The 25,499-nt window shown below is 39.8% G+C and overlaps 1 protein-coding gene across 9 annotated transcripts in view; it reads right to left on the reverse strand.

Moving 5' to 3' along the window:
• The window catches only part of susd1 (sushi domain containing 1), a 92,064-nt gene extending 77,304 nt beyond the window's left edge, over positions 1 to 14,760 (reverse strand). For 2 of the 9 annotated variants that reach the window (XR_003716705.2, XM_051930203.1), the window contains exons 1-3: positions 14,270 to 14,750; positions 6,426 to 6,560; positions 1,965 to 2,117 (exon numbers count right to left, since the gene is read on the reverse strand). Coding sequence is in view for 8 of the 9 variants with exons in the window: in XM_051930203.1 (XP_051786163.1) it covers positions 1,965 to 2,117; positions 6,426 to 6,560; positions 14,270 to 14,360 (379 nt within the window). In the remaining variant the exon portion in view is untranslated. Of the gene's footprint in view, positions 1 to 1,964; positions 2,118 to 6,425; positions 6,561 to 14,269 lie in introns of all 9 variants that reach the window. The other 7 variants (XM_028804899.2, XM_028804900.2, XM_028804895.2 and 4 more) reach the window with 6 other exon arrangements.
• Positions 14,761 to 25,499: the final 10,739 nt, after the last annotated feature.

The following is a 25,499-nucleotide window of genomic DNA, read 5'->3' on the forward strand; positions in this document are numbered from 1 at the left end:
TTGTTATGTTATTCTTATAGCACTGTATGTCTGACTTAATGAATACTATTATTTTTTGTAATGTATATATTTTAAAACTAAATAACAAAGACTTAGGCCATGCTTTTGAAGAATAATTGATCCAGTTATCTCTAGATGTGTCTGACAGTAACATTAAATTGCACCTTTGATGAAGACTGCAGCACAGAGGTAAATTATTACACACTATTACACAGATATATTCTATAATATTAAGGAATTTTAAGCAGAGCTTGAGACTGCTTTGAGAAGAAAATATCAAGATTTAGTAAGGATTATATGAAAATCAAAGCATCAAAATGAAGCTAAGGCCAGAAAATTAACAAAAAGAGAGTGGTTCAAGAATTCCAAGTTTATAAAACATTATTTTAATATGATACTCCTATAATACCATTTTTTTCATGAGTCAGGAATGAGTGGTGGATAGAAGAAGATAAAATAAATAACAGTGTCATTTTTTTGGAATATCTCATTGTCCTCGACACTGAAATGTTTTCATGGATACTGTCCTTGGGAGCATAACAACTGCATACCCTGTCTATGTGCAGACTGCTGGTAACTAAACAAGGAAATCTGTGACATAAACTGTTGCCAGCAGTCTTAAGGACTCAATTATGATGTATGTGTCATATCCCATTTTTTGTTAATAATTCACTTTATTTGCCATATGCAATTTCTCACATTAGGAATATGTAATTTTTCATGTACACCAACTTACCTTCCAGAGAAGGGGTCAGCGTGAAGAGTCCACTAATTGTACTGCACCTCTGGAGCAACTGCAAGTTAAGGACCTTACTCAAGGGCCCATTGCAGTAGCACTCCATTTGGCACTGCCAGGATTCGAATCGGCAACTATCCAGTTACCTACACAGGATCTTTAGCAAGAGAGCCAGAGCTCCACCTACTGTTCAAGCTAATTTAGTACGTGATCCAAATCTGATATGAGTGTGTACTGATATCAATCCTGAATGTACTGTACACAAAATTAATAAAAACAAATTGGTCAGACAGATGCAACCTAATAGATCACAATGAATGCCAACAGCCTGCTGGCTACTGTATTACTTCATGGTGTTTTTTAGTGTGCTCATCTGCAGATTTGTTGGGTCATGGCAGCAAGAAAAAGAAATAGAAAAAGATTGTGGCCGTTGCTTTGAGCGCAGGTATCACTGTTGTATCTGTATGCACAAATGTGTGAAAATGAGAAAGGAGTCAGGAATCATAGAGATGAGGGGGAATTTGATGAAGAATTGTTTTACAATTTTTGGATGTTGAGGGGACATTCAATTATTTATATTAATATTTGTCTGCAAGACTCTTCCTCAAAAATATCCATGAGGTGCAGCATTTCCAATCAGATGGCACATAGCATTTGGGGCTGTTATGGATGATAACTGTTGCTCTTAATGCTTATTAAGTCTGTCAGCTCATTTTCTGTCAATTGGGACACTGAGTCAGTACTGTAATTCATAAATATTGATGTTAAATTAACTGGGATTATAAATTTACAGACATTTTAACTCAAGTGTTCAAACACAGTCCTCATTCAGGTCACATATGTCTGTGTCAGATTAGAGTAGTACCTCATATGAAAGTGCTTTAAATATGATTTTGAAAGTTCTGATTCTATATGTTTTTTTCAGTTCACACTTTTCTAAAAAATCAGTTCTGTGACATAAATAAGTTGAGTTTCAGTGTAAATGTAGTCTCAAAGAATGGTATGCTCTTAGAAAATGAATGTCCAGTGCCTGAAGAGAAGCAAGAGTGTTAAACTTAAAAAATAAAAGTGGATTAGTAGATGGCATACAACACTTTTGGAAAAGAAGGTAATGTTTGCCTAACTGCTTGCAACTGCTTGCTTCCCCTACCGCACTTCAGTAGTCCCAAACACAGATTGATGTGTCACTACAACTTATGCCAGAAGATCTGAGATCGGAGTTACTCACCTTCACAGTGTGTGCCGTCATTTGGTATAAATAGTTCTGTGTTGCTTGAGGGTCTGTATCCATCGAGACAGGTGCAGTAGAAGCTCCCATAGGTGTTATGGCAAACAGTGTGTTCACCACAGATTAGAGATGAAATCTTGCACTCGTCTTTGTCTAAAAAGGACACAAAGAAACAAGAGGGCTACACCATGGAATCAGCAGTACACAGTAACACATTTATAAGAGTCATGAGTATGGATACAATTTTTTAGGAAGACACTGTGGTGTACTGCCACACTGACATGTCTGCTAGGGTAACCAGTGTGTGGCAGGGTGCTTCTGAGTCTTTGATGCAGTTTTGATTGACATAAAGAAAATAGCCCAGTCTTTGTGTAATAAGTAACCATCCAAAATAAACAAGCTAGAAAATGTATGCATGGCGTGACATAAAAGTTAAAGTAATATGAAATTTAAAACATTTCCCATATTTTATTTACTTCATCCAAGAGTCAGTTCTTACATTTTTGTTTATTAAACAGTTTTGTAACAATGAGTCATATTCAAAAGTAATAGCAATAATAGAATGCAATTACATGTGCTAGTAGACTTCATTAAATACATCATACTTTCTAATAGCACTTTATATTGGAGTTAAAAACGGAGCACAAAGAGGCTTGTGGCTGCTCAATGGCTTTCATAAACAGAAGACTGCAATTCAAGTGAAAATGGCATTGATTGATGTGTGTTAATGGTGGAGGGTCTGTGACAAATTTTTCGATTTTCTTAAAACAAAACATTTTTGAAAGTATATCCAGTAGAGGATTATATAATAATTAGCTATTGTAAAATATCTAACAATACAAAATGATGAATAATAGCATTAAAATCAGTATCAATATTAACCAATAAAAGGAGAAAAATGAACTGAAATAACTTCCTTATCTAGCTATTAATATTAGTTAGTTTAATCTGTTAAAATGATATAAATAAGCAAGAGCCTGAAAAGGAACTGATTTATTGTATAATGGGAATAAGTAAGTAAGTAAAAATGTATTTATAAAGCGCCTATCACACACAAAAGTCACAAAGCGCTGAACAATAATACATGGAAAAAAATGAAACATTACAACAAAATACAGAACAATGATGATATAAAAAAAACACGCACAGATGACAGCGCTACCTAAATGCCTGTCTGAACAGATGCATCTTAAGGTGACATTTGAACAGTTCAGGAGATTCTGCTGATCTCAGTGTTAGTGGAAGACTTCCATAACCTTGGAGCAATGGCTTGAAATGCGTGATCCCCACATGTCTTTAATCTGGTATGAGGAACGAACAGTAGATGTAACTGAGAAGAGCTTAGAGCCATGCACAAGGTGTAGTGCTGGAGGAGGTTTAAGATATATTGGGGAGCTTGAATATGCAGAGCCCTGTAATTAAATACCAGACTTTCGAACTGGACCCTAAATTCCACTGGGATCCAATGTAGAGTATAAAATTGGGGAGATGTGGGTCCATTTGTGTGAGCGTGTTAAAAGCCTGGCAGCTGCATTGTGGGCAGTCTGATAATTAGACAAACCAGCTTTACTTAGACAGGTAAAGAGGGAATTATAATAATCCACATGTGACGAGAAGAAAGCATGGATGAGCATTTCCATTACTTAAATACGAGTGGTTTGGAATGAGCAAGAAGATCAAGGCCTTGCCACGATTGTTCGTGTTTATCTGGGACTGAAAGATCAGGGGCTTAAGACGCTGAATCCTCCTACCTCTCAATGCCACTGTCCATTTTTAAACTCATCCTGTGTTTATATCACGGCAGCTGGAACTTCCCTGTGTTATTAATTAGTTCAAACACCATTTAGCTGCAAGTTGATAATGTCCGTTCATTACAGTAATAATGTGCAGATAATATTAGTTCAGTCAATTATATGTGCTTACATAATTGTTTTCTCCTTCCATTTATTCCTAGAGAAGTGACTTTTTTGCACTCTATTAGTGAACTTATCTAAAGCAGCAGGAGAAGGCCCTACTGTGTGAGCTGTTTGCACCTGTGTGCACTCTGCCTGATGTTTGACTCACTTGCACTGGCCATTTGAAAGATAAATGATGCAAAATACGCAAGTTCAGGCAACTGCTCTCAAGGGAAAATCGAAACAGTAAACTAATTCCAAGTTAAAGTCTCGCGGAAGATTTTTCCATTTTAAGATGTATAAGTTTGCAAATTCGGCAATGCTTTTCAATGGTAAATTTGAAAATTTACAGCAATCTGTTCAAGATACAGTATCTCGAGATATTTGAATGAAAAATGAAATGTCTTGAAGGATAAATGTGCCACATCTTAACACAATTGGTTGTTTCATGTGGACAGACAGACAGACATACTGTAGCTGCTTCACGTATTTAATGTCCAAGTTCAATCATCACAGCAACAAACATGAGAACATTACATTTATTATTATTTCAGTCTTTTGTACTTAACATTTTATTTGTAACTAGTCATTTAGCCCGTTACAATAACAGGCGCTAGAACAGTAGTGCATAAACATTAGTAGGAACAGTCTATATTAAATGGCAAGGGACTTTGACCTCATTCTTTTTGTTGGTCGTATTTTTCTTTCTTTCCGCCTTTCTTTTGTTGATGTTTACTTGCTGAGCTGACCGTTCTTCGTGGGCTGCCGCCGTGTATTGTGTGTCTTTAATTTTCTGTGACAGTAATACTGTCTTGTACGGCTCTATTCAATAAGGGCGCGCACAAAAAGGCGACCTCAATTGAGCGCGGCGAATAAAGGCGTTCGTAGATAATTTAGTTCAAATGGCTCTGGAATATGTGAAGAGCAACAAAGGTGCAGATCTTTATTTACGCGCGCCTTTGTTCGCTGCGCCCAATTGAGGTCGCCCTTTTGAGGCTCGCCTTTTTGTGCGCGCCCTTATTGAAGGATACCGTCTTGTACGTCTGCTGGCTTGTACGTCCGTAATATACCTTTAATTTTCTTTGGCGGTAATACAGGCGTGCACGTCGGTAATATGCCTTTAATCTCCTCTGACAGTAATACTGGCTTGTATGTGGCTGTAATATGCGTCACTGTATTGTGTACCTTTAATTTCCTCTCGCAGTAATACTGGTTTGTATTTCCGTAAAACGCCTCTAACTTTCTCTGACAGTAATATCACGCATCGCACCGTGCCCCGCGCATGCGCACTTCACCAGAAGACACCCACACACGGACACCTGGACGCACACAGGGATTTTATATATATAGATTACCCTGAAGTCTGGAGGCTAAGGAACTGGACTAGAAAATGCAATGATAAAGATCAAAATCTCAGTGATGACTGCCACCAAATGAAGGAATAAGCATAATAGGAAAAAAACAAATTCCTCAGGGGTAGTGTTAAATAAAAAATGAAAAACGTAGAATAAGCCATAATTCCCTTTAAGGAACCTATGCCCTGAATATATGGCATCACCTTAACACTGATGACTCCAGAGATGGAAACAGAATGTATGTATGGATAAAGACAACACTGATTGTGGTGAGTAAAAGGAGAAACTGGAATGTACTGTATAAAAAGAAATAAAAGGTGATATTCTGTATGCATTTTTTTTCTAGTCAGTCATTTTCTAACACGCTTTGTCCTGAACAGGGTCGTTGGGTGTGCTGGAATATATTCCAACATTCATAGGGTGCAAAGCAGGAGCAAACCCTGGACAGAGTGCCAGTCCATTGCAGGGCGAACATTCTGTATTTATACACATTTAAATTCAAATGTTACATATTTACAGTAAAAATAGCAATTTGACTCCATTATCATACTACTTAAAAGGGAACAGTCATGTTTTTCTGTCTTTTAAAAGTGAAAAGTATTCTTCCATTTGGGGGCTTTGAAAAAATTGTGATGTGAAACAATGAACCTGTTTTCATTTAAATTGCCAGACAACAGCGGATCAGTGACATTGATGTTCAAGTAATACGCTGGGGGAAGAACTAAAATCCCAAGAATCATTGCAGTAGTGCGGACTAAGACATGCATAGCCAGCCACCTTCCTGTCTGTGATGGTTCGCCTTTAAGAAAGACACTGCATATTGTCACAGCTCACTCCACATTTTCCTGCCACAACCTCTGAAAACACCAAGATTTAGAACTTCAGAAGCTTCAGATGATCCAAAAGAAACTGGCTACACCAATGTGGACAGGGCTATAAAAGGTGACAGTAAGAGAAGCTGTAAATAGCTCTACGCTAGTTAAAGCCCATGGTTTAATTACTGGCACTAAGTTAGGGAGTAAGATTCTCTTGCTAGCTCGCACATTGTGTTAACACAGAAAAAAAACATGCCACAGTTATTTATAATGTGCTTCAAACAAAATCATGAATATGTAACATCTGGCTGGCTACTCCAGTGGGAATACTGGCCTAACTACTCTATAAAATACCAGAATTCTGATATCTAGGAGTGACAAACAAAACGCACTTACCTTGGCAATACGTTCGGCCATTCCCTATCAGCCCATACATACAAATGCAGATCTTGCCGCTGCCATCCTCTTTCTCACTGCATGTGGCATTTTCATGGCAGGTGGCACAGATATCTGGTGGGGTGGTTATCAACACTGAAAAAGAAGACAATGACAGATACGGTCAAACCTACACACTTAAAACAGGAATACAGTACCCTCATTAGGTAGCAATGCTCGTGAAGATGCCATTTGTGCTCTATGGTGTTCAGTGCAGCCATACTTAAGTAGAGTTGTCCAAGAGAAGCACCATAAGAGGAGTTCTTACTTAGACAAAATGTGTCAGCAGTTTATAAAACAAAGACCAAAAATACACATAGAAGTGCAGATTACACCTCACAAGTGTGTTATATAACATAAGCATAACCTCCCTTGACTTGTACTCCATACATGGGGTGCTATGTAACTTAACATCCCATTAGCCATCCTGATCACTTCTGTGCACTGTCTGGATGAAAATATTTGAGGAGTCTACTGTGAAAGATTGGATAAGCTGGTTGGATTGATCAATTGTCAAAATGCTTCTAATGTTCTAATGAGTGCACTTCAAGCCCCTGGTCCTTCTCACATGGATTACTTTCAGCTGTATACTAGTCTGAAATTTTTCTTCCTACATGTAATGTTTCAAATTTATTTAACTATAAGTTTCATCTGCCACAAATCTACCCAAGTCTGTATTCTGTCCTGGTCCATCTGTAGTTTCAGACGCTTGATGTCTTCATCACTCCTGCACATCACGTTCCTTTGTATTATAAAGAGTGTCTCTCAATTCACTACAGCCCACCCCACATAGGATGCTTTGGCATGGTGACAGCAGTCTTAAAGGGTCTCTCGATCTGAACGGTTCTTCTAGTAAGCCCAGTGGATTGCTGCTGTTCTGAAAAGTCCAGACATTGTCCAGACTGCAAAAAGATGCATAAACAGCATAAGACATGGCAAGCATCAGGCTATGAGATCACAAAGGTAGCTGAACTTCTAAGGGCAAAAACTAAATTCACAGACATGTTTGTAAGTAATTTTAATTATTTTTCGTGGCTACTTAACAAAATGCATATTTAACTAAAACATTGTAGGTGGGCTTTAAGAGACAGTTTGATGAACTATAATTGATTTATTTATGCAAGTCCACTGTCTAGTGGTGTGCCTGGAGGACACCCACCTCATCTGTCTCCTTTCTCCAGGAATAGGAGTGAGAGATTTGGACAGAGTGACCTTGGGGCCTTTAAGATTCCCCTTCAGTTCCAGACCTCTAGTTCCAAATCTCCATCTGGTGAAGGAGATTTAATAAGTTTAGTTACGGTACCTCTTGTAGGCCTGATGGCCATGTTGTCCTACCGTTCACATCCTTAACCATGCTAAATCCTTCATTGAAAACTGAACCTCCAGGACTAGAAAATGTTAAAATTATACTGCAAATTAAGATTTAAAATGGTTTATCTTATTTATTAAAGCAGAAAGCAAAATACAAAAAATGAAAATGAAATAAAAGTAATATCAGACACAATAACTTAACTATCTAAAGTATGAGGTTGTAATTATAGATATATAATAAAGAAAGTCAAAGGTCTAACAATCCAGTAGCACTGAAACAGAAATTCTGCACTTCTCTTGCATCTTTAAGAATGGAATGTCTAAGTGAACCAACGAAAACAAGATGAGTAACACAGAGAAACTGGCTGAACAACCAAATACCTGCGGTCTGTGAAGTAAGAGGTGTTGAGATCAGTGAATGTCATGTACAGAGTCTGTCTTTTGATATCAACAAGAATCACCATGCAAGCCAGTGTCTAAAAGTTTGATTCTAATATTGTGTTAGCTATGATAAAAGCAATGTCAAAGAAAGCTATAAAGTGATTCAGATCTGTTTAAATATGGAGACAAATGGCTGAGTAACTGGAAACAGAGGGCACAGAAATGGGTGTGCTGAAACTACAGCTGGTGTGAACTGTTAAGCTGTCCAGATCCACCACTACACTAAAGAGAAAAGTTTGCAGAGAGAGGGAAATTGATCCAATGCTTGGGTACATAAAACTGCGCATGTCCATCTTAAATAAGGTCCATGTGGTAACAACAGGCAACAGACACAATCAGTACGAATATGGATGAGTGAAACAGGCAAGTTTAATTCACCTATAGTTTCATGAAACTGATCCTAAAATTTAGTTTGCAGGCAACTTCACAATTGCAAAACAAAACTACCTAATCATTGTTAAACGCAAGGAATATTACTTCCTAAATCCTCGTTCACTCTACCTGAATTCTTTTTGCCATGTATAATGGATATAATCCATAGCAGACCAATAAATTCATTTGTATTTTTGCCTCACGTTCACATCACTGCGGAGGAGCTGTGTTTTTTTTTAAATGTGATAATAATAATAATAATTCTTTGCATTTATATAGCGCTTTTCTCACTACTCAAAGCGCTCAGCAATTGCAGGTTAAGGGCCTTGCTCAAGGGCCCAACAGAGCAGAGTCCCTATTGGCATTTACGGGATTCGAACCGGCAACCTTCTGATTGGCAGTGCAGATCTCTAGCCTCAGAGCCACCACTCCGCTGCATATATATATAAATATGCTGCATATTTTCCAAAAAGGCGCACCAAAACACATCACTGTAAATATTATTGTACTTTCACACCACTGAAAGCCGCTCCCTGAATGCCGATATCTTCCAACTGTATTTGCATGTTTTTTAACAACTGCACACGTCTCCCCAAGAGCTTAACTTGAAGATCCTGTTTCAAGTTTCATTTCTGTCTCCGGTGCACCTTTAGAATTGCAGTTGCCAAGATTGTCTTTATTTGGCAAAGTGCGCATCATCCTACCAGAACAACCACAACACACGTCTGATGGCTTGACAAAATGTCTGCTAGTGAGAGCACAGGGGTATGCTGGTTTTCTTTTTCCACTGGAGGCCTTGTTTTGAATGCTAAATAGCAGAAAGATGTATGTGGAGTTAATGAATGTAAATGCTTCCGGACAGGAACCAAACACCTTATTTCTAGTGTGAATGGAAAGAATTTCATTTTATGGGCTCAGTGCCTCCCCACTTTGATCATTTCTCTCTATTATAAAAAAAAATCTTGGGAGGGAGACTAGGGAGACGAGACGTGATCTTCTCGGAAGACAATTTGACGACCCGCGAGAGACACTTTAAAGTCACACGAGACAAGGCCGTCAGACAATATTTAAAACAAGTTCACAGACATCTAACCTAGCAGTTGTTGGAATGCTTTTGGCAGACACGCTTCATGTGCTCCCAGCTCTTAAAACAACGACAAGCGACAAGCAGAAGACACAGATCAACAGCAGCAGCAAGCCAGCAGATGATCCGACCGCTTTTCCTTAGAGTGAGTTCAGCTGTCCCCCCTTCACAATGCGAGCAGCGTTATATGTCCTGCGAGAAAGAGATTTAACCACGCCTGGGGCTGGAAATGAAGGACAAGTACTTTTTTTTTTACAAAAGTGCCAGTTTACACTGTTGCCTCTTTAACACCTTTGACTCAAATCAGGCTTTCTTGAGTACACATGCAAAATTCACATTTCCCCTTCTTACAATACAGAGCACACACTGTGAGACGACAGAACTCATTGTAGTTGGGTTTCATTGAAGTGAAAGGTGAGTAAGTGATTTAATGTCACATTCTCTTGCCTTTATACATCACATTAAGGGAGGTATTTACTGCAAAAATTTAAATTATAAAATGAAAATGCAATCTCTCTTTTGTCATTTATTTGTCAAAGTCTACATGCAAGAATGCTACAGTAATTATGAATAAAATGAAATAACACCATTTGCAAGTTTACTTTTAGTCTAAACAGCAATGAAGCCACAAAAATGAAAAGTAAAACGCAAATAAGCACTGGCGCCACCTGCTACTCATTGAATTTTGACTTACAAGTTCTCAACATGCAAGTATATTTTAAAGAGCGCAGATCAATGCAAGGGGCTTTGCACCTCAATTTCCCACAATTCTTTGTCTTTCAAAGCTGTAGCCACTTTGATCGACAGAATACTTCTCACTTCGACTGTGTTTAAGTCTCTTTATTTTCGATCTTTTCACCTCCGTACTGCGAGCGTCACAGTGAAACAGTCTCACAAATTCTGAAGACCACTGATTACTGTATTTGTGAAGTAATGAATGTGCTATTTACTTACATCATTTAACATGACAAACATTGGGGTTTGCCGAATCGCCCCTGCACTAGTATATAGTATATATTTTTACTTTATTAACAACATTTAGAGTTCCAGCTAAGCACAAATGAAAATCCAGGGCCGGTATTAGTTTGAAGAGTTTTGTCAAGTAGTCTGCTTATCTTCAAAAAAAATCAGAATTGAGTCCTTTGAGTACAGCATAGCAATCACCATCTGTAACAGCAACTCTCAAAGCATCAAACCACAGACAGAAATTCAGCAGTCAATGGAGTGCAGAAGCGAGGATTTATAGGTAGTGTCATTATTATTTAAATGATTCATTTTGCTTTTCTCATTTTTTGGCTTGTGATGAACCTGTGATTACATATTCATAGAAACATAAGAAATATGACAAAATGAGAGGAGACCATTCAGTCCATCGAGCTCGGTTGTTCTACGCCATTCTATTTTGACTTAAATAAAACTGATCATATCTGAGCACATGACGCTGCATCTATATGTTTACCAATTTGTTTCTTATGAAGGATTTATATCTCTCTGTTATCGAAGGAAATCCTGAGACGAGACTTTTTCAAAGAGATAATTTCAAGTCCCGCGAGACGAGACTTTGGCCATGAGATTTTGTTAAAGTCACGCCCTTCGCTCAACCATATTCAACCACGCACACAGCCCAGTAAAAGTGTAAGTTTAAAAAGTACAGTATTTGCGTGTTAATTTCAAATCCAAACAGAACAAAATCAGATAACGCAACGAATACCTCTAACGCAACATGAAACATAATTTACTTTCAAATTATTACGTTTTACTATTTTGTAATATGGTTAAAAATTATTATTATTATGCATATGTAACAATTCCCATGAAAATAACAATCAGTTTAAATTGTACATCCGCATCCCCATATGTGAGCGGCAGAACCGCAAAGAGGGTAGTGCGTAACGCCGACCCAGGAGTTGGAGAGCGAAGCGTGCAGAGGGCAAAGCCCTGTAGCGTTTTTTTAAAAGCATTAAAGAAAACATTCACTAAGTTCTTTAACTGGCATGACTTTCAAAAAAGTTAAATATATTAACCTGTTTTGGATAACAAAAGGATTTTCATCAGAATAAGTTTAAATATTCCAGTATAGTGGGCTACATCATTTACTTGTATTTGTGACAAGACCTTTCTTTACATTGGAACAGTGGTCCATCTTTTTATTTAAAATAGTGTTTATTATGCATATACATTAGCATTCAATAATTAATAGATTTTGTTTTTCAAAATTGGGGGGAATTGTCTTTACAGATAGGGGGATTTTGACCATATTACATAGGAACTCTGGCAGCCACATGGGCTGTGCAGGTAAAGGTGTACAGTGTATCCGGAAAGTATTCACAGCGCATCACTTTTTCCACATTTTGTTATGTTACAGCCTTATTCCAAAATGGATTAAATTCATTTTTTTCCTCAGAATTCTACACACAACACCCCATAATGACAACATGAAAAAAGTTTACTTGAGGTTTTTGCAAATTTATTAAAAATAAAAAAATTGAGAAAGCACATGTACATAAGTATTCACAGCCTTTGCCGTGAAGCTCAAAATTGAGCTCAGGTGCATCCTGTTTCCCCTGATCATCCTTGAGATGTTTCTGCAGCTTAATTGGAGTCCACCTGTGGTAAATTCAGTTGATGGACATGATTTGGAAAGGCACACACCTGTCTATATAAGGTTCCACAGTTGACAGTTCATGTCAGAGCACAAACCAAACATGAAGTCAAAGGAATTGTCTGTAGACCTCTGAGACAGGATTGTCTCGAGGCACAAATCTGGGGAAGGTTACAGAAAAATATCTGCTGCTTTGAAGGTCCCAATGAGCACAGTGGCCTCCATCATCTGTATGTGGAAGAAGTTCGAACCACCAGGACTCTTCCTAGAGCTGGCCGGCCATCTAAACTGAGCGATCGGGGGAGAAGGGCCTTAGTCAGGGAGGTGACCAAGAACCTGATGGTCACTCTGTCAGAGCTCCAGAGGTCCTCTGTGGAGAGAGCAGAACCTTCCAGAAGGACAACCATCTCTGCAGCAATCCACCAATCAGGCCTCTATGGTAGAGTGGCCAGACGGAAGCCACTCCTTAGTAAAAGGCACATGGCAGCCCGCCTGGAGTTTGCCAAAAGGCACCTGAAGGACTCTCAGACCATGAGAAAGAAAATTCTCTGGTCTGATGAGACAAAGATTGAACTTTTTGGTGTGAATGCCAGGCATCACGTTTGGAGGAAACCTGGCACCATCCCTACAGTGAAGCATGGTGGTGGCAGCATCATGCTGTGGGGATGTTTTTCAGCGGCAGGGACTGGGAGACTAGTCAGGATAAAGGGAAAGATGACTGCAGCAATGTACAGAGACGTCCTGGATGAAAACCTGTTCCAGAGCGCTCTTGACCTCAGACTGGGGCGACAGTTCATCTTTCAGTAGGACAACGACCCTAAGCACACAGCCAAGATATCAAAGGAGTGGCTTCAGGACAACTCTGTGAATGTCCTTGAGAGGCCCAGCCAGAGCCCAGACTTGAATCCGATTCAACATCTCTGGAGAGATCTTAAAATGGCTGTGCACCGACGCTTCCCATCTAACCTGATGGAGCTTGAGAGGTGCTGCAAAGAGGAATGGGCGAAACTGGCCAAGGATAGGTGTGCCAAGCTTGTGGCATCACATTCAACAAGACTTGAGGCTGTAATTGCTGCCAAAGGTGCATCGACAAAGTATTGAGCAAAGGCTGTGAATACTTATGTACATGGGATTTCTGTTTTTTTATTTTTAATAAATTTGCAAAAACCTCAGGTAAACTTTTTTCATGTTGTCATTATGGGGTGTTGTGTGCAGAATTCTGAGGAAAAAAATGAATTTAACCCATTTTGGAATAAGGCTGTAATATAACAAAATGTGGAAAAAGTGATGTGCTGTGAATACTTTCTGGATGCACTGTACAACACACAAAACAAACAATTGAACTAAACTTTAAAGAGAATATTCAAAGCACCGGAGTAAAACGACACACGCCATTAATGCAGAGCCCACACTGGACCCCATCATTGTCACCATCTAATCAACACAAAGGTTACTTGCGTGTAATACAAACAGAGCACTTTTAACTCTTAAAAATCAATTCAGGAAAACGTGATTGCCTCCAAACATCTATGGGCCAAACCTCCCACGACTCTTGGACCTGCGGAGTTTCCTAAATTGGTGGTCCGAGGGGGGCTTCCCTACAGGCGCGCGGCCGCGTTGCTTTTAATTGGCGGGAACACTGCTGGCGGCATCGCAATGCCCGCCAGCCGGCCGGTTGACCCCGTGACCGCCATGAGTCGACTCTGCATTCCCATCCGTGACGTGTCCTGTCCATTTGTCCACAGCCTACTGTCAGTCTGCTCCTTGACTAGTGAATGACAAGACAACGGCAGTAACTACAGGCAATGGCGTTTTATTATCCGGGCAAAGAATTTGAACACATGACATCAGTCTATTTGAATACACATGTAAGTAAAGTGACTTGAAATGCAGTCAATGCAAAATATATTTTCAAAGTCTACTGTGCAACAACAACAATAATAATAATAATAATAATAATTCGATTGATTCGTCACTCTGGCGACAGCTACTCACTTTGAACTTTCTGCACTTGCAGCGACGCCAGAAGCAGCAGCACGGCAGTCGCTGCCCCAGCACTCCGCGGCAGCTCCGGCACGCCGTTCATGTCAGCTTTCCGTGCGCATCTCCTTCCCGCTGTATCCTCACCTCACTGTCGGCTGCACGTCCCAGGTTTCCTTGCTTCTTCATCAGCTTTGCTCAAAGTGCCAGTGGCTCAGAGTGGTCTGTGCGGACGATGCCAGCGGCTCACTTTTATGAACGACCGTTAACTCTGCGGTCAGATAAAAGTGCTGCGCGGCGCCTGCAGTTCGGAAAGTGCCGAGTCACGCGAGTAGACGCCATCTGCGCTATTTTTGGGTACGCGGGTGCCCACCCTGTGCTCTGTCCGGCGCGCCATCCCAATAATAAAACAGGCGGGTGTAGCGGAAAAGACTTGGGTGGTTTTCTGTTTTGTTATATAGCGCCTCAGCAGTGCCAACTGTTACGAAGCGACCACAACTCCAGTACAAAAACAGTTTAGGTCAGAGGCGAAGCTAGGACTTGCAAAGTGGGGGCTGGCGCTGGAAATATCGGAGCGGGCAATCCACAATTCTAGACTGAAGAGAAGTTAGAACTAATATTACAAACACATAATACATATGATGAATTGTTGCTCATCGGTTATAATGACAAAAACATTTTAAGATAGAATGAATTAGATTAGCGTTAATAATTCCTCGATACCATTTTATAACTAGGGAAATTAAGAGCAGAAAGATTTTTATATTAAGTGTGGCTCCCTACTTACTCATGACAAAGTAGATTTAAAATATGATATGAAAATATTAAAGTGAAAGGGGCAGCCACAACCATCCAGCTAAAGCAACTTGGGTGAAGTAACCCAGCCATCATCAGGTCACAGGCTCAAAGTTCAAAGGGTAAAAAGCAACCGGTTCAAATAGCCTTTCATTCCAACTGTTCCTACCGTTCTATATAAGTTTAATTTGAATATAATTCCATTGGCCTAAATCATAGGATGAATAGTTATCATTTGCATCACTCAGCATCAGTCAAGGGTGGGTTGTTATGTCTAATATGCGTGATCTAATTTTTCACCATATGTATTTTGCTCACTGCTTTATTATATTTATTTGTACTAAATGTATATTTAATGGCTGTGTTCTTTGTGATATGTTTCTAATGTTATGTTGTGGTCTCTTCTGTAAAATTTAATGACAAGCCAAATTTCTCCCTTGGGATAATAGAAATGGAATGGAGTTGAATTGAAACAGCTTCTAAAAACTGGAGTGTGCATCATTCATTATCAGAACAGAAGCAGAAATGTGTTTTGTAGAATTGAGGCAATCACTGGATTAATGTCATCTTTAAAGCCAACCTTCTTTCACCAAAACAGAGAACACATACACACGAACAACATTTGTAAAATTTATCAGTAGTCCAAGATAAACCCAGAGCCAGGTCTACTTAGAAAACTCAGAATTAGTCCTGTAGTACACTGGCAGCAACACCAGCTGAAAATTAGAAAACGTCTAGGTTTACTGTTAAATGGTGTCCCACAGTTTAAATTGAGATGACATGGCTTGCTGTTGAATATTGAGATGATCTCATCATAATCAAGCAATTTACATAGTTCACGTTTAAGACGCAGAAAGTGATAAATGCTTTAGGCAAACTGTAAGCACTGTAATCTTAAGACAAGTTTTCGCTCTACTTGCAGTGGAGAGCGGCCTCCCAACATTGCATGGGGTCATTTTTGAGTGATCATAAGCCATACAGACTTGTTGAAATTTGGAAATGCACCTTCAGAACAGTTATGAAGTACCTCAATAAGCAACGAGATACTGTATGCTCTTCCAACTTCCATTTCACCTGCTGAAAGAATACTGAGATTTCCCTGACAAGTATACCATAATAGTAGGGTTCATGTCCTGGGTGCTCCCTGCGTGACAGTTTACATGTTCCGTGTGTTCATATAGGTTTCCTCCCACAGTTCAAAGACATGCAGTTTAGGTGGATTTGTAATGCAAAATTAGCCCTTGAGTGTGTTTCACCCAGCAATGGACCGCTGGCCCACCCAGACATTGTTCCTGCCTTGTGCCCACTGCTTACTGGGATAGGCGGCAGGCTCCCAGCTCTAAAGAGGCAGGTTTCAAAGGTGGATGCATGGATGGATGTATACCATGATGGATGTATAACGTTCACATGCAAGTTTCAATGAATTTCTGCTTTCAAAAGTGACTTAAGTAGGTGAGCAGGATTATACATGAATGTCCAGACAGGCCTGTCAGACCCTGGTGCATGGGTCCAAAAGTCAGTGTGTCCTATGAAAACTAAACCAACTGAGACTCAGAAAAAGAATCCAGGTGCAGAGGTAAGGATTTTGTCCTCCTCCAAAGGCTAGTCTTTGTGTAGCATTTGGCATCCCAGGAGTCTCTTAGGATCCTTGTGTATCCTGTACCATATGGGGCTTTCCTCTGTAAGGTAGGATATTTGATTGATTCATTATTATTATTCTGTAGTCCTCTCTAGTCATGTTTACTGCTTTATTTAAGGTGTTGGCCTGTATTAGTTGGTTCAGTTAGGATCTAACCTCTTGGCTGTAGCATTGCAGAGTTATCGAGACACACTTCAGTGGCAGCACAGAGCTGGATGTTTAGGGCTCGTTTATACTTCACGCTCAGAACGTGTCCATGCACGCATCATGGCTGCCACGCGTTCCCAGCATTCATTTGACTTGTCCTCCGAGCAGGTCCTCAGAAATCAATGCGACACATGCACGAATTGCAGTACTAGCAAAAAGTCAGGTAGGGGTGGTCGCAGTGTGATAAAAGTTGGAATGTGACGTCAGAGTCTCTGGTGAATATCTACATGTGACAGAAAGCTGCTTTGCGGATCCTATGTGATCAATGTGCGCGTTTCGATGTTTGATGAATGGTTCAATGTGGTGAAGCAAAATGACGACATACAGATGCATTCGTGGTGCTTTTATATTCAATAGTCGCATATGCCTGATCATAATGACACAATACATTTTAAAAGTCTCACATACCATCTTTTGTGCGGTCTTTTTTTCTGGGGCTTCTTCCTGACCCGACAGCAGCAGCAAACAGCAATAGATCACCGCACAGAACACATTACATTTATGATATTCCAACTCTCTGCACATTTAGAATCCTTCGATTTATACTTGATATCACTTTCATAATGAAATGCATTAAAGTATGTATGTTACATCTTACAGATAAATCGTTAATTATGCTTAAATAATACTGTTAATTACACACATGGGGGTGACACGGTGGCGGAGTGGTAGTTCTGCTGTCTCACAGGGAGTCACGTCGCTGGTATTCTCTGCGTGAAGTTCTCATGTTTTTCTGCTGGGTTTCCACAGTGTGCTCCAGCTTCCTTCCAAAGATATGCAGATTTGGTGACACTAAAATGACGTCAGTGTGCGTGTGTGCTTGTATTCACCTTGCGATGAGCTGATGCCCTGTTCAGGGATTGTTTCTGCCTCATGCCCAATGCTAGCTGGAATGGACACATCCTTGGATCGATGGATTTAATCATTAAACATCCTTTTCAGAGATATCGTGGTAAGGTGTCATCGGAGTTTAATGGGTGTTCCAGGCAATCCACAACACAGCGAAGCTGAACCTGTTCTCACCGTGATAATATCTCGCACTGCCACCTGGTGGATTCTTCCAGATTTATGTAAAGTACGCGCGCAAGTATAAAGAGTAATGCGCTTGCGTAGCAAGAGCATCCGCTGCAGCATGCGTCACATGAAGTATAAACCTGGCCTTAGAGTTTGAGCAAAGTTTATCGTTTTGCGTAATCAGTATAATGAAATTCTTACTTGCAAGTCTCATAAAAACAGCTGACGACAAAAAACACACAAACATATAAAAAATATATACTGTACATAGTTTGGCTTTTCCAAGGATCTTCTCAGTTCAAGTGAACTTGGCACTGTAACTTTTGTATTTCCTTGAGAAGAAGGAAAGAGCCAAATGATGCTCATATTACTTCCCGGCTTTTGTTATCAGAGTTTTGTTGTATTTGTGTTTTATTATTGACTGTAAAGAATGTATAGGCTATTGTGTTTTACCACACTTGCCAGCTATTCATGTAGAGTTATATAAATTATGTAGTACAGTGTGTACAGTCTGCTCAGCTACAGTAGTATCATAAAGTTGTTAGGATTGTGGATGATGGCCTATAAATACAAATACACATTGGCATTTGGTTGAATAACATGTCTGTTGGATGGTTCCAGCTAGACACACGGGTTGAGGGGGAGCCCAGCTACATAGATGTCTTGTCAGGTCCAGGTCCCCATGAACTTTGGATCCATCCCGGAGCAGGATGCAGCAGCTAATAGTGCCGTGTCACCATGAAAATGGCAGTTCAGCTCCATAATTTGACTGTCTAAAATGTTACTCCACAGCTGTCTCAGATCATCATTACTTTAGCTAATGATGTGCTTGAAACAAAAGAAACACAAAGTTTTGCTTGACACTTCCTCTCATGAGAGGTACTAGTGTCCCATTTGCTAATCTCATGTTTTCCCTTAGCTCTTCAGTTAGCTTCAGTACTTTGTCCAAGTCGTTTCTGTGTTATGCCTAAACTGCCTAAAATTCTGTTTCAGCTTTTCAATTAATGTGCCTTTGGTTGCAAAATCATTTATCCCAAAAGACTTCCAAAAGTTACTGACAAAAACAAAAACCTGTACTTCAAAAGGGTACTCTTGTGTGGCCACTGTTTTCAGTGAATTCAACAAGTGTCTCACAGATCCTGGGGCAGAGTGGTGCCTCTGAGGCTAGGGATCTGCGCCAGTAATTGGACGGTTGCCGGTTTGAAATCCATAAAATTCCAAAAGCGCACATTTTCTGCCAGATTTGGCTAGTTAGAAAACAACTCCACAGATTAAAAATATCGATTAGACAGGGTGCAATTTTTAGAGCTTCTTAGAAAGCATATCTTAAACAACAAAAAATATGAAAACTTAAAATAAATATAATATTAAATACATTTAATGTCAAAGTGAACTGATTTAACAGTTGAGTTTGGAGAACAGAGTGAAGGCTGTTACAGAGACACAACATTGGAGTGGGGATGGCTTTGCGAGTGTCCTGCGCTTGTATCTGTGTATGTGACTTGGGTGTGCGGGCAAAGCGGAAAGAAATTAGAGCATGGAGGGGGGAAGGAAAGCTGATGCAGCAAATGAGGAAGATTTTGAAGGCCTAGACCAGGGGTATTCAATTAGATTTTTCATTGGGCCAAATTGTCATACGGCTTTTGCCAGTGGGCCGCACATTTCCCTGTATTTCTTGTATTGTACCATTAATACAAAGCACCACTGCATTTTCAACATTTTTATTTAAATGAGTCAAATGGCATTAGAATTAACCGCTGGCTTCTAGTGCAAATAATAAAAACTGCAAAACATAGCCAGCTTTAGTTTTAACAGAAATCTGAGTCACAAACTCACAGTGACAGTATTTGCTTTTTGCTTAAATAAAATAAAGCCTAGAAAACAATAATTACAATTTCTTTTTGTGCAAATAAGAGCAAATATCACAGTCACAAACTCACATAAACAGTAATAGCAATATCATATTGTGCAAATAAGAACAAACATAACTTTGAATGAAATCACAAACTTAAACTGCTGGCTTTTAAAGCATATAAAAGGAAACACAAGTGTGTCTAGTCTTCATACTACAGGACATTTTCATCTATCTCTAATGAGAAAAGTGACACTTCATTGACTGGGCAAGACGAGAAAAGTTAGGTTCATATGGGGTGACAGCAATCCGCAAACAATGATGCAGATGCTCATTTGTCAAGGAGATCCGATTGTCTGTTTTTATGGCATTCATGTGAGAGAAGGATGATTCACATGTATATGTTGATCCAAACATTGTTAACACACACACACACGGCCAGTTTTTTCATGTTTGGGAACATCTCTGGGACAATGTGCTTTGTCCAAAGCTCTGTGCAGCCTTTTTCCTGAAGGACATCCTTTAATTCACATGATGCTTGCATTTCAATCATTTCAAGTTGCAGGGGACCTTCATCAATGCCATGCAACTTTAGGAACTCTGCTGCTTTGGGGGAAGTACTGAGTGTGCTGGTGAAAGGGTTCCTCACAACATGCAGCAACTCTTTGGGAATGTCAAAGTCATTGAATCTCTGTGCAAAGTTGTGTTTCAAATGGTCCAGAAAGTCTGACATGACCTTTGTGACTTTACCACTTTGTGATGACTTGATGAAGCCACTGAGGGTTGGAAAGTGCAGCAGTCTGCTACTGAGATCAGACAAAAAAATATCCAGTTTATTTTGAAAAGCAGTTAGCCTTTCAACCACATCAGCAAATGTTTTACCTCTCCCCTGAAGTCCCAGGTTAAGTACATTCAAATGATGAAGGATATCACATGAAAAACACATCTCAGACACAAATTTATCTTCCAACATGTTGGTCAGAAATGTTTCAGCCTTTCTGTGCTTGCATTCACGAATGAAAGTGAGGATTTCTTTCCTCAGTTCACAGACTCTCATGAGTGAGATTCCCTGGCTTAACCACCTCACATTGTTATGCAAAAGTAGGTCAACATGCTCAGCTGACATATCAGCAAGAAGTTTGCGAAACAGTCTGTGTTGGAGACTAGATGTTGATCTGATAAAGTTAATTGTAGCCATAACAGAATCCATTGTGTTTTTCAACTCACCACATAATTGTGGGCAAAGGACACTCTGATGGATGAGGCAGTGCAGCGACTTCATTTTAGGCGCAAGTGCAGACAGCCGTGCAGACAGTCCTTTGATCTTTCCTGCCATCGAGGGCGCACCATCTGTAACAAGCAGGTTGATACGCTCCAAGTCCAGTCCGTTCTCTTGAAAAAAATCAACAATCTTCTGGAAGAGTATTTCTCCTGTTGTATTCCCTTCCAGTGGTATTAATCCCAATATGTCCTCTTTGAAACAGTGACCATAGAAAAATCGCACAAACATACAAAGTTGAGCTACATCCGAGTTGTCTGTTGATTCATCCACAGCCAGGGATATGAAATCAGCTTTCCTCAATTGATTAAGAAGAGTGTCAAAAACCTCCATAGCTAAAACGTCCACCCTTCTCGCAGCTGTTGTATCAGACAGTGGGATTGATTTAATCAAAGATATAACTTGCTCTTTCACTTTTTCATCCGTTACCACCTCCTATACAGCAGCTTGTATGCATTCTTTTACTATTTCAGAATCTGTAAATGGTCTTTTATTTTTAGTCAGTATCCATGCAATTCGGAGAGATGCTGTTGTAGCTTTCTGCTGCAAAGTGCAGGTTTGGGTGAAAACCACACAACTTCGCTGGTAGTTTTGAGTCAGTGTCTTTATTTTTGTCTGTCGAGCCTCTGAGCCCGGGGGATATTCATTATCAAAGTTAGTGTGAGTCGTCTTGAAGTGCCTCCGCACATTGTATTCTTTATTTACCGAGCAAATGACAAGACAGACAAGGCACATGGGTTTTCCCTCAGCATTTTGTATGTGTGCATACTTATCAATCCACTCGTTGTTAAATTTTCTATTTTCGCTGTCAACCTTACGTCTCTTCTCTTTTGAATGTGAAATGTTCCCACTGTTTTAAACTGTCATAAACTTTCCATCAAGAGCGTAAACAGCTGCGCGACGTCCCGTAAAATGTCGCAAAATGTTATAAACTGTCGCGCTTACAGTTAAGTCGCAGCTATTTAATAAATAATTTATTAAGAGGTATGTAGTCAGTGGGCCGGTCCAAAATGACTGATGGGCCGGTTCTGGCCCGTGGGCTGCCTATTGAATAGGGTTGGCCTAGACAATATTTACCATTCTGTAATGCTGCTGTCGGGTGGACTTTCTTACAGACGTCTGCCATAAAAACAAAGCTCAGAAAATAACGTGCTTGAACACATAGCCACGAAAACAACACACCTCAGGATTTTAGCTAACTCAAAGGACTGTTCACGGTTGATATGTACTCTGGGTAAATGAGGACGACAGCAACACCGTATGAAAGAAAGTAAACTTAACAGTTCAGTTGTGTTGTTCATAAATGTGACAGATGACCAAAATGGAAAGAAGAAACAACAGAGCATAAGATATAAGAGGATTGGACATAAAAAAGTGCAGAAACTGGCTTTATCTTGGATTATTCAAAAAAGATAGTCCAAAAAAAAAAGGAAATATTAAGTTGACTATATATACATACATACATACACATACATACGTACATACATACACATACACAGTATATATAAATGTGTGCTGTCAGGCACACGTGTGGCAGTCTTAAAGGCTATGCATTAAATTGCAATTACGTGAGTTGACACAGTTGGCAACACCTTCTTCTCCTTTTAACAATACTGTAGATATGAGGACATCCAGTAGGATGGCTGATGTCACTTCTTCCTCCAATCAGGAAATTCCACTTCTTCTGCCACAGAGAATATACAAGATCCTGCAGCATAGGGAAGATGGTGTTCCTTCTTGGATCTGTGTCTGTGAATGACAACACCACATCCAGAAGCTTTGACTGAAAAGGTAAACAAATAACATTCTTGTGTTGTTTTTGTTTTGACCCAGCAAATTATTAACAGGGTTCACTGCAATGCACCCCAAACCTTTATACTGTTTTAGTTTCATATTTTATACAGTGAGCAGGGTGTTGACAAGGCTTTTTTTGAGCTGGAAGAGTTCTCCAAAACAGCTCATTCAATCAATCATACAATTACCACATATTAAAGTTTACAGTTGAAGTCTGTGTGTGTTAAAAGTGGTGGGACTCGTTTATAGTGTAAGGACCTGGGGGGTGTGAGCACTCTGACAATATTTGGTGGTAGCTATCCCTTCGTAGTCACAGGTGCCGTTTCCCTCTTCGGCCAGTCTGCAATGCCACTCAGATGTAGTGCGACTCTGTATGCTCCTGGCTGCCTTATTCTGAGATTGCACAGATAACACCACAGGCCCTAGCCACGCCACTCACCTGGGATCAGTGGCAACTCTATCTGCCACAGCTCCATGAGGTGATCTAAAGCCAGGGTCCTACCTGTAATTTGCCAACAGCCACACAACTAAGGTGATGGACTTTAGCAACTCAGACATAGTCTTCTCTAAAATAAGTACTCTATCTGTCCATCATTCTTCCCTTCCATTGTCACAGGAGGTGCTTTTATGGTAAAGGTAGCCGCACCTTTTCTGACAGTCCTTGGCCAGCTAAGAAATGTATCGCCCTTAGATCTGGACCAAGGATGGTGCGATACACCTACTGAATATGGCATTTTTGTTTTCTTTTTGCTCCATATATTGTGGTCAAAAGAGAAAATACATCATTTATTGGACTGGTTTTTAAGCCCATTGGGCAAGTTTTGGGACGTCTTCAGGCTGGAAATTTTTTAAAGGACTTGGCAACCCTGTCGAGGGGTTTGAGGCAAGAGTGTACTGTTTCATTGGTTATTTCATGGTTGATAAACAAAGTTCTCTGTTGTTTTCATCATATTGTGCAACAAGTTACACCTACAAAAAAAGGACAACAGAAAAAAAACCAATATAACAAACACCATATTGCCATGAAACAGAACCAAATTTAAGCAGTGGGAACTGCTTTATACATACAGACACACATACAAAGTATCACCTCCATTCCATCTAATAATAATAATAATAATAATAATACCTGACATTACTGAAGTTCCAAAAAAAGTTAACAACATGCCCAGGGAAGAATCCAAATTCAGTGGATCTAACAGTGCCATAAGTGATCATATCATGATGGTTTGAATGTACTATTTCCTAATAAGAGCAGATTAATAGCAAAAAAACCCACGAACATCAGTTAAGATCACTCAGATTCAAACCGAAAAGCACATCAAGCCAAGGGAAGTGTATTGTCGTGTATACAGAGGAGCTACAGTATGCAAGTTAGGGCAGAGTAGACTGTGCTCATTTAAAGCAGATAGTAAAATACTTCACATGTTCTGTAAGTCTTTGATGGCCAGTGTTTTGGACTCAGATTGGTAACATCTCTTCAAGAGAGGCCCATTGAATCAACAAGCTGATTAAGAAGGCAGGCTCAGTTATGGGATATACTCCTGTGAAAAGAAAACTAATGGCCATTAGGAACAATGGTACACATCCTCTCTCTGGCACAGTAGCACTGAAAAGTTTCAGTCAACTAATCAGGTTTTGTTACTGGGATTCCCTCATATGCCACCAGCAATAGGCCTTTCCAGTGCCTCACTGTGACTGCTCTCTTATCTCTAAATAAGTCAGAAGTTTTTTCTTTTTTTTGTAATTCTTTTGTATGTTTGAGGGACCTTGTTGTGGTTCTTTGTTATGACTGGCTCTTTCATAAACATCTTGCCTGAAGAAGGGACCTGAGTTGCCTCGAAAGCTTGCATATTGGTTAGCCAATAAAAGGTGTCATTTTGCTTGGCTTTTCTCTATAAACATCACAGCAAACACTAGCTGCAACACCTTAATGATTCTGGTGAACCTACTAAAACACTACGGTCTGACTGAACTCTGTTGACGTGTGTGTACTCAATGGCTTTGAGAATTGAGAACAGACGGCAGGAAGCCAAGGCAAGGAGAACAGGTGTGGTGAAAAGAACAAGCAGGCCGGGGTGCTGATTTTGGTTTTAGTTCTTGTGTTTTAGCCCTCACTGTTGTCTTTTGAGCTTTTTAAAATAAGAAGCCCTCATTTTGCTTATTTTGGCAGAATTGCAGGACCTTATTCTGAAGTGTGCCAAGTTACAATGTACACACGTTCATTTTCTGAATCCACTTGTGTTTTTCCAGGATAGTGTCAAGAGTCTTGCCCAGAAGCACTTACCATCCCTGGACAGAATACCAGTTTATTACTGGGCACATTCACTCATTCCAACCAAATTCTGAATTGCCAAATAGTCCATTTTGTACTTCTTTGACCATCATTTTTTTTGCCCTACTTATCCATTTTAAGATGGCAGGGATGTTTTTTGGACAATGGGAAGAAACCCACATCTCCAGACAGCACATGGACATGTACAAATATGGGCCAACGCTTTGGGAGGGGGAATAGGGGGGGAGGTAATGGTACCTACTGTGCAACTAACACCCTCAAGGTGTTTCTGTTTAACCAGACATGCTTGCTTTTGTTTTTGATCATTGATCTAACTCGGTGCATACCTTTACTGACCCAAATACACAAAGTAACAAATTAGTGGATGTG

The sequence above is a fragment of the Erpetoichthys calabaricus genome, chromosome 7, assembly GCF_900747795.2.
Source record: "Erpetoichthys calabaricus chromosome 7, fErpCal1.3, whole genome shotgun sequence".
NCBI classification, from domain to species: Eukaryota; Metazoa; Chordata; class Cladistia; order Polypteriformes; family Polypteridae; genus Erpetoichthys; species Erpetoichthys calabaricus.